General features: G+C 38.1%; 2 protein-coding genes across 8 annotated transcripts in view; one reads left to right on the top strand and one right to left on the bottom strand.

Moving 5' to 3' along the window:
• The window catches only part of LOC146475616 (ras-like protein 1), a 230,397-nt gene that overhangs the window by 81,796 nt on the left and 135,711 nt on the right, over positions 1 to 12,890 (bottom strand). The window lies entirely within an intron of this gene.
• LOC146475618 (CUB and peptidase domain-containing protein 2-like) overlaps positions 1 to 12,890 on the top strand; it is a 47,775-nt gene that overhangs the window by 21,532 nt on the left and 13,353 nt on the right. The window contains exons 4-6 of the mRNA XM_085116007.1: positions 204 to 266; positions 7,406 to 7,556; positions 8,488 to 8,660. Coding sequence (XP_084972133.1) covers positions 204 to 266; positions 7,406 to 7,556; positions 8,488 to 8,660 — 387 coding nt within the window. The remainder of the gene's footprint in view (positions 1 to 203; positions 267 to 7,405; positions 7,557 to 8,487; positions 8,661 to 12,890) is intronic.

Raw genomic sequence — 12,890 nt, 5'->3', positions numbered from 1 at the left:
TTTATTTACTCATCATTGTTAATACTATACTGTTACATTAGGTAGATATAGAGGTGGAGGGGATCTCAGCAGGCTCTACTGAGCGTTTCACCGGAGATCTCAAATAAAAGTGTCGTTACTGTTACAGTTGAAGTGTACCACCTTGGCTAACTGGCTTACAAGTTGTCTCTATTTATTTCCTTTTTTCTATTGATTCTTAACAGCCAGTTTGACTCCGTCGACAAACCTCCCGACCACAAACATACCGACACCAAGTCAAGCACCAGGTAATAGATGACTTGTGTTTTTGAAGTATATATTACCAGAGTTAGGTTTTAATCTAACGTTACACTTGTGACAATTGTCCCATACAAATTGCGCGACTTTAAGGAATTGAGAATTAGGGAGCTTACTATTACCGGTCAGTTTAAAAATGCACTAATTCAGTTATAAACAGGTTCACCTAGGTCTTCATTAATGTACGTAGCTTATAACTCACTCCTTAACAGGGAAGACTACAACACCTCCTTCAAACCCACCGGCAACAAAAACACCACCATTCACTATCTTCTTACTATATTAACTACTAGGCGACTGCATTACTTTTTCTTCTCTAAGCAAACATTGTTAATAAAATTTTTGAAAATTTAATCTCTCAGCGCTTTCATGTCTACAGAACAAAAGGTTTTGATCGGCGCAATGTTTTAAGTGGATAATTTTGTAAACTTGGTGGAGAAATAAGTTCCCAAAGCTGGTTTCTTATTGTTTTTGGTTGCGGCAATCAGCATTCGATTGTCACTTTCTAAAAATTTATTCTGCAAGCCAAGTAAATGCATTTTTTTTGTTTTGGTAAAATTTGGATAACATCTTATGTGAATAGAGGATATTAATTTGAGGAGTGTTGCAATAAGTCAGATTCTCTTGGCAATATTCAACATTAAACGAGGCTTCCGAATGACTTGCTGAAGTAAAACACATGGAAGTAATGTGCAATATTTCTTTACCTGCAAGTTTCCACTAACAAAAAGTCTACTTTAGGCATCTCCCATAGATTCCAACAATATGCTGGGCTCACTCAATTAAGGTGCACCTAAACCCCTCCTCTTTCATTTTGTCTCCCACAAAAATCCGCATAATTTTGTAGGCATCTCTGCGGAAGTTTGTTTTTGATTTGGAGAAATCTTCGCTATTTTGTGCCATGTTGAAATACGGAAAATCACCTAAAATCACCATCATTTTAGTTCACGACCGAGTTTTAAGGTGCATGGGTCTAGTGGTTGCTGACATTACTTTGAGAACACGACAACATTATGCACACCTAACTTGTTTATATTAGAAAGATTAACCGTATGTAGATGGAAGGGGGATCCCCTCCACAGCGATTTTGAACCTAAATAACTTTTTTTTAATATTTGCACAAACCCCATGAAACTTAACGTCGTTTTCCGAAATTTAACTGAAACAAGTTTTATGAGGTCGTTTGTATTCATTGACTTTGATGTTGTCATGGCAACTAAATTTTTACAGGCAATTTTCTTCACAAAATGAAAATTCCTTTTTTGAAAGTAAAGAAAAACGTTTCTTAATATAACTATTGTTTTTAGGTAAAATCATTGTTTCTTTAATTAATGGATCTGATTGGTTTTTGCCCAATTTCGGTGCTTTTCTGAAGTTATGAAAGGAAACGTGATGTAATATTTTTTAAGCCTGGTGAACAAATGAGAATGATGTATTGTTCAGTAGTGACAAAGGCAAACTCGGAAAAAGACATTCCGAGTGCTCCTATCAGGAGTCGAACCTAAGACCTTACAATTACTGGTTCGAATGCTCTACCACTGCCTGGTGAACAAATGAGTATTATATATTATTCAGTAATGACACAGGCAAACTCGGAAAAAGAAATTCCGAGTGTTCCTATCAGGAGTAAGACCTAAGACCTTCCGAATACTAGTTCAGATGCTCTCAGGCTTAAAAAAATATCACATCACATTTCCTTTCATTGCGCATATGCCACTTATCGACATTCCATTTCTAGCAGTATGCAGGATGTTTGTCCCATAAACCTAGTTTAATGGTTTTAGCTTCCACGAGTCTCCTGTAGCTCAGTGGTAGAGCATCCGAACTAGTAATAGTATGTTCCACTTCTGATTGCAGTTAGTTGCAGAGGTTGTAGTAAGGTTCGGAATTTGCAGGAAGGAAAAGCGTACCGTACGATACCTTCTGAAGGCGATGAGCGTCCGGAGGCGAAGAACGAAGAAAAAGATGGTTCGACTTTGTTAGACAGAGGCGTGCTCGATGGGAGTCATCGAAGACTTCAGTAATATGCTCGAAGTATTTTGTAACCGACGATTTTGTATGTAATTACACAAGTCGTGCACAAAGGATTAAGGATCAAAGGATGAAGATTCGAATCAAATAAACAATAGAGAGACACATCTCGAGAAGCATATAACTCAGTGAGGCGGCTCGCCAGTCGCGTGTAAAGAACGTGTAGGGTTAACAATTTAGTGGCTCGAAGTTTCGGTAGCTCGCCATTGGCGGTCAGGGTGTAAAGAGCGAGTAAGGTTTATAATTTAGTGGCGCGACGGCTCAGCAACCTGCCAATCGCTGTTCAGAGTGTAAAGAACGGGTTAGAGCGAGACAGCTTCGGAATTACCGTTTCCCAGCAATTTATACTTCCGTGATAGCAGAACGACCCTCGATTGATCGACAATCTTACAGTTCACAACAGCACTAGCAACAACGTTCGCACATTTTTGTAACCAAACGACTCCACAATTTTTACACTTGTATCTGAAGTACATGTACAGTAACGTTATGTAAGCGAATAAATGATTTAAGAAATACAAACGCTTTAGCGTGTAAAGAGAGCATGCCAACACATGGAAAATATCAATAAGCACGACAAAAGCGCGCGTAAAATTAATGTAAACAATCGCGAATCTTGACATTTCCTGAGTTCTACATGGTCCTGTAATCGGTCCTTTAGAATACGGCCTTCATTTCTCCTTGGTATCTCGCTGTCCTTTTTGCGTCAGCCAGTGGGTTGTCAGCATAAGCAACAGCTTCGTCATCGCTAGACTCACTCGAGGTTCGGGTTATCTCTGCGGTGATAGACGGAATAAATCCTAATCGGGTTCCATTTCGTATCCAAAACTGATTTCTGAGTTGCCCGAGTCAAAGCTCGTCTCCGAATGCGATGACATGGATGACATTGTAAATTGTAGTAGAATTCTGATTGCTATAGAGCCCGAATCGTACAGGTTTTGCTACAGAAAGCTTTGACAGTTCAAAAATAAAGATAACGAACTGAAAATCGCTTGAGCGTCGTCCTCAATTTTACGTCACAACTTGACTTTACCCAGATCCCTTTGCGCTGTCGTGAACAATTCGGAACTCGACTTTAAAGTGCCCATAAAGTAAAATTTTTTTGGGCATTTTTTTGAAGTTTACCATGTCTTCATTACGAAATTATAAAAGAAATGCGCTAGAAAAAGCAATAAGGTACTTTTTTAGTCGTACAAAGTAGCCCAAAATGACAAAATAGTGTCCTGGGGACTGGGAACTAGTTTAGCGTTTGAAGAAGTAGGAAATGCCTCCGAGATTTGTTTACAACGCATCTCGCCTTGTTGTTACACAGAGTCACCCAATATTTTTATCGTGAAAATTTCCGTGTTCAAGGTTTCCCCCCCCCCCCCCCCCAAAAAAAAAAAAATGTCGGAGAATGATGAAGTGATGTCCTTTACCTAAACTTTTCCAACGGAAATCTGAAAGAGTCAAGCGATTCAGGCAGAATGGAAGTTGTTGCAATCGTTCGACTCGATGCGGATCATACTGTATTGGCGTCGAACAGCTGAAGAATAAGACGAGGACGAAGATCAAGATTGCCTTACCGCTACCGTTCTGACCGTTCTGCGCGCTCGATTCGAAGGCGACGTTTCAGTGAATGATTGTTTAATACTTGGATATACTTTGCCGAAATGAAAAGGCGAAGAATTTCGTAGTTTGCTGGAAATTGTCTCTCCAAACTCGATTTTGTTAGATTTGAGAATGCGAGACAGCACAGATGCTACGAGCAGAAATTGCACAGGCCCGTCGAAAACTCACTTTTGATGGAAGAAATAGTGTTTAAAAGTCAGATCGAGCGCGTTTACTCACAAAGCATGATGAATTTTCTGCGGTGACCAACAGTATGGTCCTTACGCAAGATCTTATTTAAGGTTGACAGATCGGACCCGGCTAAGCGACTCTCGCTGTGTGTCTGTTGTGTTGATAAAAGCCTTGGTATAGTTTTCTGAGTTTTGCTTTCTTGTATAAGAGATTCTTCCCTTTTGATCAAAATGTGGTGCGACCGCTCGTGATCGTGAGGGGAAATGCTCAAATATACTGAATGGAGGTTTTCTTACTGTTCGTTAGGATTAGCTTTTTATATGCATGGCAATGTGTATCATGCTCCCGGGGGGGGGGGGGGGCACTTGACCCATGTTTGGGTGTAGGGGGGTGCCGCTGGGGGTTTGAAACCCTGACCCTGTTTAGGACGAAAATAACCTTAAATACCTACCCTGTGTAGGACAATGCCCTCAATTTTAAGACCCTATTTAGGACAGAGGACATCTAGCTCTTGTGTTACACAAGTGTTTATTGGCAATAATAATAACATTTAAAGGCCCACTGTCACTTACCGGACGTGATGTTCCACGCATTGAAACGCGAATACCAATTACAACAGATAAAATAATACACTTCCTAGAAGTGATGGCGAAAAATCCCAAAATTTCGCCTTAACAGCGGTGAACCTTAAATTGAAACTCAATTGACGTGAAGCATTGTTCACTAAAATAAATGCAGACTAACGTCTCTGATTTCGGATTGCCAAATACTCGACGACAGTCTTGCAACCATACCCTGTCTAGGACGGGTCCGGGACAGACTCGCTTGAAATTATATACCCTGTTCAGGACAGAGGGGCCAAAAACCATACCCTATCCAGCGGCACGTCCCCGTATAGCCCATATAGGGAAGTACCCCCCCGGGATCATGCTACAATTCCCGGGTACAATTGTAGCTCTGTGGCATTTGTTTAGGTTTATCGGCTCGAATTAAGCAAGATTTCTGGGAGCGCTAAATAAATGTTATCTGCCAAGACTGAGGATCTGTAGATTTTTCTACCCGTCATTTCATGCTTATGCTATTTAACTGCAGTAAAATTGAAGGATGTTTGTTTATCACGGATATGAGTCTAATATATCCACACACAGCTGATCATCGTTGTCTTTCGATTTCGAGAGCTATGGCTTGAATCTTTCCTGTGAATTCGGGCAAACCGAATCTACCTCTGCCGTAAAGTTTCGTCTCTTGGGAAGTAATGTATACTTATTCCCGGCATGCCAGTTTTTTTCGAGCAGTTTGTCATATTAATTGGAGTTACCAGCCGCATAATAAGTCGCCGAGATCGAAGAAACTCCCTCGGTCACCATGACACTAGGGTGTCCCAAAGTATTTTCTACGTCACAACCTTGAAATACGATCGTTTTGGCCGCGCGCAACATGGAGACACTTTCCGGCTTTCTGGAATCATAATTGCGGATTGAGAAGGTTTTGTTTGGTAAAACTCACATAGTCAGACCGAGAAATTCATAAACTAGCAAACCGTGACAAAAAAAATTTTACTTTATAGGCACTTTAAGGGGGATACAAAGGCAAAGATTTAACCAAAACAACAAAAACACCAAACACCAAAGGATAAAAATTTATCTTATTATTTACTAACGTTTGACTCGTAGTCCTTAGGAGAAAAATTAATAAACTGTACCAAAACAAGCATTTCTCTGTAAAACGCTCTATTCTTGATTTATAATTATAGTAAAGAACAAAAAACGTCAGTCACAAAGCTTAGCTTTTAATTAAGTAGTGACACCGTACACTGATTAATTTACACCGTTATCTTGTGCTGATTTTTGCAGTTTAATATCTAATAAATTGAACTTGTAGTGAATGTTTTTGGAATGTACTGAAAAAGGAGAGTAATCATGTTTAATTAAAACGTCCTTTTTACTTTCTCTTACTCAGTTTTTCTTCCCTTAAAAATTTTCTATACTGGTTATTTAATTTTTTTGTAAAAAAGTAAACGCTAAAATATCATGACGTTTCGACCTCTCCGAGGTCGTTTTCAAGTGCGAGTAAAATGCAAAACTTAGCATCAATATATGACAAACAGTTAAAATCGGTAAGAAAGTCATGCACCCTAAAATGGGATAAAATGTGTTAATGTTAAGTATTCATAAAGTAACGAAAGGACATAAAACATTAAATAATAAAACAATTATAAGCCTTGTTAAGAACTGATCTGAACAAATAATTTCGCGCGGATGGAATGACATTGTTTGTTCAGCGTTGGTTTTAGTTCTTTGGTAAAAAGCATTTCCAAAATGAGGCAGTAAAGTTTGTTCGGACACTTTCTTAAAATTTTGAAACATCCTCAACCTTGCATTTAAGCTCCCATCTACGTGGAAGCTCTTTAATCAGGAATCAGAACGCCTCAAGGTAACCTTTTCCCGACTGCGCTACCCAGACAAACTTGTGCAGTCTACCATCCGTCAATGCATTGATTCAAAAGTGACTGAGAATTCACATACCCGACAGCAAGTACCTGAGAAGCAAAAAGCCCCAATCAGAATCTCGCTGCCTTTCAAAGATCAGAAATCTGCAAACGGAGAGCGCATACAGCTTGGAGACCTCAGTCGGAAGATCAATGAGGATATCAGCCAGATGCACACAAGTCGAAAGATCATGGACGAAAATAATCAAAGTGGGGGAAGACAAGTCACCCCTTGTGAATCAACAGTGCGTTGTCTATTATTTTCAGTGTAGCCTGGACGATGCAGGTTACGTCGTTACACGTGCCGACGTCTTCACCAGCGAATTGAAGAACACAAGGGATCGGCAATCGGAAACCTCTTGACGGAGCAGCACAATATAGCCCCAAATGGCACTGTGCGAACTTTTAAAATTTTAAGAAAATGTCAGGACAAACTTGACTGCCTAATTTTCGTAACGCTTTTCTTTTTATCAAAGAACTTAAACCAACACCTAACAAACAGGGTGATTCCATCTGCGCAAAATTATTTGATTATATCAGTTCTTAGCAAGCCTCGTTATTGTTCTATTGTTTCATTGTTTTACGTCCTTTTTTAACTTTATAAATACTTATAATTAACTCATTTTATCACATTTTAGCGTTCATGACATTCTTACCGATTTTAACTGTTTGTAATATATTTATGCTAAGCTTTGTTTTTTTAAGCGCACTTGAAACTGACCTCGGAGAGGTCGAAAAGTCGTGATTTTTTAGCGTTAACTTTTATTACAAACTGATCTATATCTAAGGAATGACTCATTAAAACTAAATGTCTACTTAATCCAACAGGATGTGGTGCCGTTGTCAACAACACACTGAAAAGTCCCGGATATCCAAACAACTATCCAAACAACATGGACTGCGTTTATCGGGTCGATATTCCACATGGCCTGGCGATAAACATTTACTTTTCCCATTTTACCCTGGAGGCTTATTGCAGGTACAAAGCTATCGAATCAGTGTTTAGAGTATACATTACATAACCTCCATTGCATGATAACGGTGGTTGTGATTGTTTCTTTGTTTTGTCTATATTTGCTTGAACCTTGTTTTTTTTTCATCATTAGGGCTAAGTATTAGTCGTTCTGTTTTTGGCCCTTTCCCCGTTATTTTAATACCTTTATTCCGTTAATGAATATTGTGGAGATGAATGGAGAAGAATAAAAGACCAAAAAAAAGAAAAAGAAAAGAAAAGAAAAAAAAAAGGTATATACAAAGAACAAAGTTACTTGTTAGTATCATTACTCTAAGAGTAGCTATTTTTATCTTGAGACTCATTCGCCTGTTTCTTTGCTTATTTGTGTTTTTTTTTTTGTTTTGTTTTTTGTTTTTGCTTTTTGTTGTTATTGTTGTTGTTTGGATCTACGACTAAGAATCAACTCAATGACTATACTGCCTTGTCATTTATTGTCATGACACACATGTGATAAACTAGTTTTGCATGTATGTAATCTCATTTTCTATTCTTTGCGCCTGTCTGTACTTTATACTGGCCTGATTATGGGTTGTTTTGGAACCTTTGCTTTTATTTCTAGACAATTTGATAGATGAGCTGTGTGTAAGGTTTGTTTGTCTGTGTCGTTGTATTTGCATCATCTATTATAAGGCCATGGATTACTTTAGCATTTTTATCGGTTACCTTGTCGATTCGTCTATATATAGTTTAAATGTAAGTTATTGTAATGTTTGTCCTACTTTCATGTATATATCTGCACTTATTTGTTAGTAATTGGCCGTACTCCTTTAACTCAGTAAACATATAATAATGCGTGTAATTTTGCCACATATTATATTATCAAGTTGTGTAAGCTAATGTCATTTAAGTTTATGTTATCTCATCAACAAAACAACTACGTCTTTCTTGTTTTCAGGTATGACTACTTGAGGATTTCCAATGATAACAACTATACCGTAGGTACATACTGTGGGGTGCAGTCTGGATTGAATATTACTTTCACTGGACGCTATGCTGTGCTAACCTTTCACTCAGACGGCAGTGACACGTACAGGGGATACAACTTAGACGTCTCCTTTTTTTCTCCCGGTAAGTACAAAGAGTCGGACGGAATTTTATCGAAATACTCGCCAAAGTAAAATTCAATTTATTCAAGCATTGTTTGTCATGATAAATTATAATTCACCGATTACAATCTACGCTTACTATTGAAAAAGAAAATAAATAGTCAAGCAGTATTAAATTAAGCGTGGTTATTTAGCAAATACACCCCTCAGGCGGCTACCTTATCAGAAACCTTAAAAACGTTAACTGTAAATTACTGTAAAGCTAATAAGCTGCAAAATCTGAAAATAACGCTTTCGGTTTTGTAGCGCTGATTCAAGGCACTGATACCCAGCACTGTCATTGTGTGGTTTGACTGCATAAATTACCAGCTACTTGACTACCTTGCCGGAGCAAATGTCTAGTGGTTGTGAAGGCGTCATCACCGAAAATGAATGCTTGATGGCTCTGAACGAGTTTAAAAATGGCAAATCTCCCGGCTCGGGCGGTTTCACAGCTGAATTTCATAATTTTTTTGGAATGATCTTAGTGAAAACCTGATTCTCAGTCCTTCTTGAAGAAATTCATCAGGCTAGTAGAAGATAAACAGTCGATTTGAATGTTCTTTCATCATAGCCAGTCTTATATGTCTTATATTAACGTCTTATTGATGCTGACAGTTTCGATGACTGTCAGCCATCTTTATCAAAACTTGAAAAACATGAAAAGTGTCAGAAGCCTTAAATAGGCTTTTGAAGGTACTAATTATTGCGACAAATGCGCAAAGTCACTCTGTAGACGCCCCCTCCCCCCTGGTTTGGGGATGGAGATCACTTGTGTCCATATGGGAGAAAGCTGATAGGCTCCCTCGTCCCTGTTCATAGTAGGAGTGTTCGATGTAATACATATGCTTTCCTTAATCCATCGCTTAAACGTGTCGCTTTCCTGCTCAACTCTTTCAATTGCTTGGGCACAAGTGATCTCCATCCCCAAACCAGGAGGGGGTGGGGGGAGGCGTCTACAGAGTGACTTTGCGCATTTATCGCAATAATTAACACCTTCAGAAGCCTATTTAAGGCTTCTGACACTTCTCATGTTTTTCAAGTTTTGATAAAGATGGCTGACAGTCATCGAAACTGTCAGCATTAATAAGACGTTAATGTAAGACTGGCTATGATGTAAGAACATTTAAATCGACTGATTCTCAGTCTTAACTATGCTTTTGAGAAAGGTGAACTTTCAATGTGTCAGAAATTAAAGAGGAATAAGTTCTCTCCTTCCAAAAAAGAACAAACCTACAAACAATTTAAACAACCTACGTCCAATCTCATTATTAAGCACTGATTACAAAATTGCCGCTAAAGTCTTGGCCAAAAGACACTAGAAGCTACTTTCTTTCATTATCAATCCAAATCAAACTGGATACATTAAAAGGAGATTTAAAGGCGAAAATATCAGGTTAATTAGCAATCTGATTGACTATACGAAGGGAAAAAATATTCCAAGCGTCGCCATTTTTTCTTGATTTTCGTAAAGCGTTTGACGCCGTCGAATGGGACTACATTGCCAGAGTGCTTGATATGTTCAAGTTTAAGGATGTTTTCAAACGCTGGGTAAGGGTTCTTTACACTGATATATCCAGCTGCGTTATAAACAATGTTTTCGCGTCACCTTTCTTTAAGCTCAAACGTGGCGTAAGACAAGGCTGTCCACTGTCTGGGTTGCCCTTTGTCTTAGCTATAGAACTGCTTGCACTCGCAATAATGAATGACCCGCTGATACAGGGTATTTCTGTTGATAAACAAGAAATAGAATTATCGCAGTATGCTGACGATACGACGGTTTTCGTTAGAAACACCTCCTCTGTTGAAGCGCTGCTCCGCCTTCTGGATAAGTTTTAAAACTATTCCGGTCTAGAAATCAATGCACATAAATCGGAGCATCATGGTTAGGTTCGTGGAAAGATCGCCGCTGTGACAAACCTTTCGGCTTTAAGTGGCCCAAAGATTCTGTCTATGCCCTGGGAATTTATTTTTCAAACGTTGCTGATCTTGTATATAAGCTTAATTTTTACGTAAAACTGGAGAACTTAGAAAAAGTCCTTAACAGCAGGAAAAGAAGAGTGTTTACTCTATGTAGAAAAATTAATATGATCAAAACTCTTGGCTTTTGAAAGCTTATTTTCAGCGCTTCAGTTCTTCCCATTCCTGAAACTTTTGCCCATGATGTAAATAAATTAACATCTAAGTTCCTGTGGGACGCTAAACGTGCAAAAATTAAGAAATCCACTATTATTGGACCGAAAGAGAAAGGTGGACCAGAAAGGATAGTTTTCGAACACATGAACAAAGCTTTAAAATGTGTTTGGATTTACAGGCTCACGAACGAAAACAGAGAGAAATTAATTCCCGATGATGCAACTGTGTATCTAGGTGTTGCAATGCAACTACAGAGTTAAAGAACACGACTTGAAAAATGTACCGCCTTTTTACGTAAGACTGTTAGAATTTTGGGAGGAGCTCACACACTTAGCGGGTAAGGGTGATCTTAATCCAAACGAAAACAATCATCTGGAACAACAAACACATAAAAATGACGATGCATCTGTGTTTTTCCTAACGTGGTTTCGTAAAAGACTGGACAAAATCAAAGACCTAATGAATGACAATGGTAAATTTCTTCCCCTTGAAGTTTTCTGTCGTAGGTTTGACGTTAAAGCTTGCTTTACAACATATTACGGCTTAAGCAATTCAATCCGTCAAAACTGGAAAAATATCTCCAAAGGAACCTGAGACCTTGTTGATTTAATTGCTAATTGGCGCACTAACAACTCGAATCTTTCCACTACAAACCTGCTACAGGCTATCGCTGACAGTAAATTTGTGTCACCTTTATCACAGCAAAAAATTCTTAATTCCGGCAAAGGAAATCTATCAAAGATATATCTTCTACCTTGGATAACAACCGAGGAAATTAAATTGCGTATGTTTCAGTTTAAAATTAATTCATAATACTGTGTTTATAAAGGACAGGCTTCTCAAAGCAAGTATTGTTCAAGACGATAAATGTTACTTCAGCATGTAAAGAAAATCCTGAGACCCTTCTGCATCTGGTCTTTCACTGTCCGCTTACCGTAGCTTTTAGGAACGATTTTCGGGAATGGTGGCTTCGAAACATCCAGATTAAACTCAACCTTACTCCCACTAAGGTCTTATACGGTGCGGTAGACAATTCAAAGTTCTGTACGCTGCTCAATTTTGCCATTCTAGTTGGCCAATTATATATATATCGTTGCAGTCTAGATGACGCACCCCTTTTCTTTCAGAAACGTGAAAAGCTCGCATTGAATATGATATTGCAAAGGATAAAGGTTATCTAAAGCAACTCAAGATTAAATGGGAACCACTTATTCGAGACAAATTCATCGAAGAGTGGGCATTTCAGAGACCCCTTGAATCACTATCCACTACTCTTTGCTCTAGTTCTATTTTCTCGTGTTTTTTTTTTCGCTCGTTTTATTTTTTCGCTTACCTGTTCATACAGCAACATTGTAATTACTTAACAATAAAAACAAAAAGTAGGGTGTGTGGATGGGTTGTTATCAAGGTACTTTTTATGAGTGTAATGTAAGTAATTTTTGTAGTGTAATGTAAGTAATGTCAGTTCTAAAATTGAATTAAAAAAAGTTGGAAGTAAAGATACTGTTATTATTGTAAATATAGAGTATTTGTTAGTACCGTAGTATAGTATAGTATAGTATAGTATAGTATCGTAAGCTTATATTGTGAGTACAGTAATTACTGTAATTATCGCTATTAGTGTAAATTAGTGTTGGTAGTGTTTAGTATAGTATTATTAGTGTAACGTAATGCTAATAAAAATCACTTCTTCAAAAAAAAAAAAATAAATAAATAATAAAAATGATAATAACTACCAGCTCACACAATAATGCAGATATCCCAACAAGCTAGACTATATTCTTCAGGAGATAATGGGCTAACGAAACGTGTCAGGCCTTTTCGATATTCCCATTGGTTACTTAGAAAATCTATTGTAAAGTTTGATAATTTAATATTTTTCCAACGAGTCTCACGCGCTAGGACGACGCAAAAAAGCTTTTTCAATTTTACGCAACAGCCTGAATTACTTTGGTGGATTAGTGTGTGACAAGCATCTTGCCGGCCAAATTTCGTTCAAATCTGGAAAATATATCAACCCTATTATATTCATTTGAATGGAGGGAATACTCGTAACATAAGCTTTGAGTTTTCGACC

The sequence above is a fragment of the Pavona decussata genome, unplaced genomic scaffold (assembly GCF_977016875.1).
Source record: "Pavona decussata unplaced genomic scaffold, jaPavDecu1.1 SCAFFOLD_84, whole genome shotgun sequence".
Taxonomy (NCBI): Eukaryota; Metazoa; Cnidaria; class Anthozoa; order Scleractinia; family Agariciidae; genus Pavona; species Pavona decussata.
This window is presented reverse-complemented; position numbering and strand designations above follow the sequence as displayed.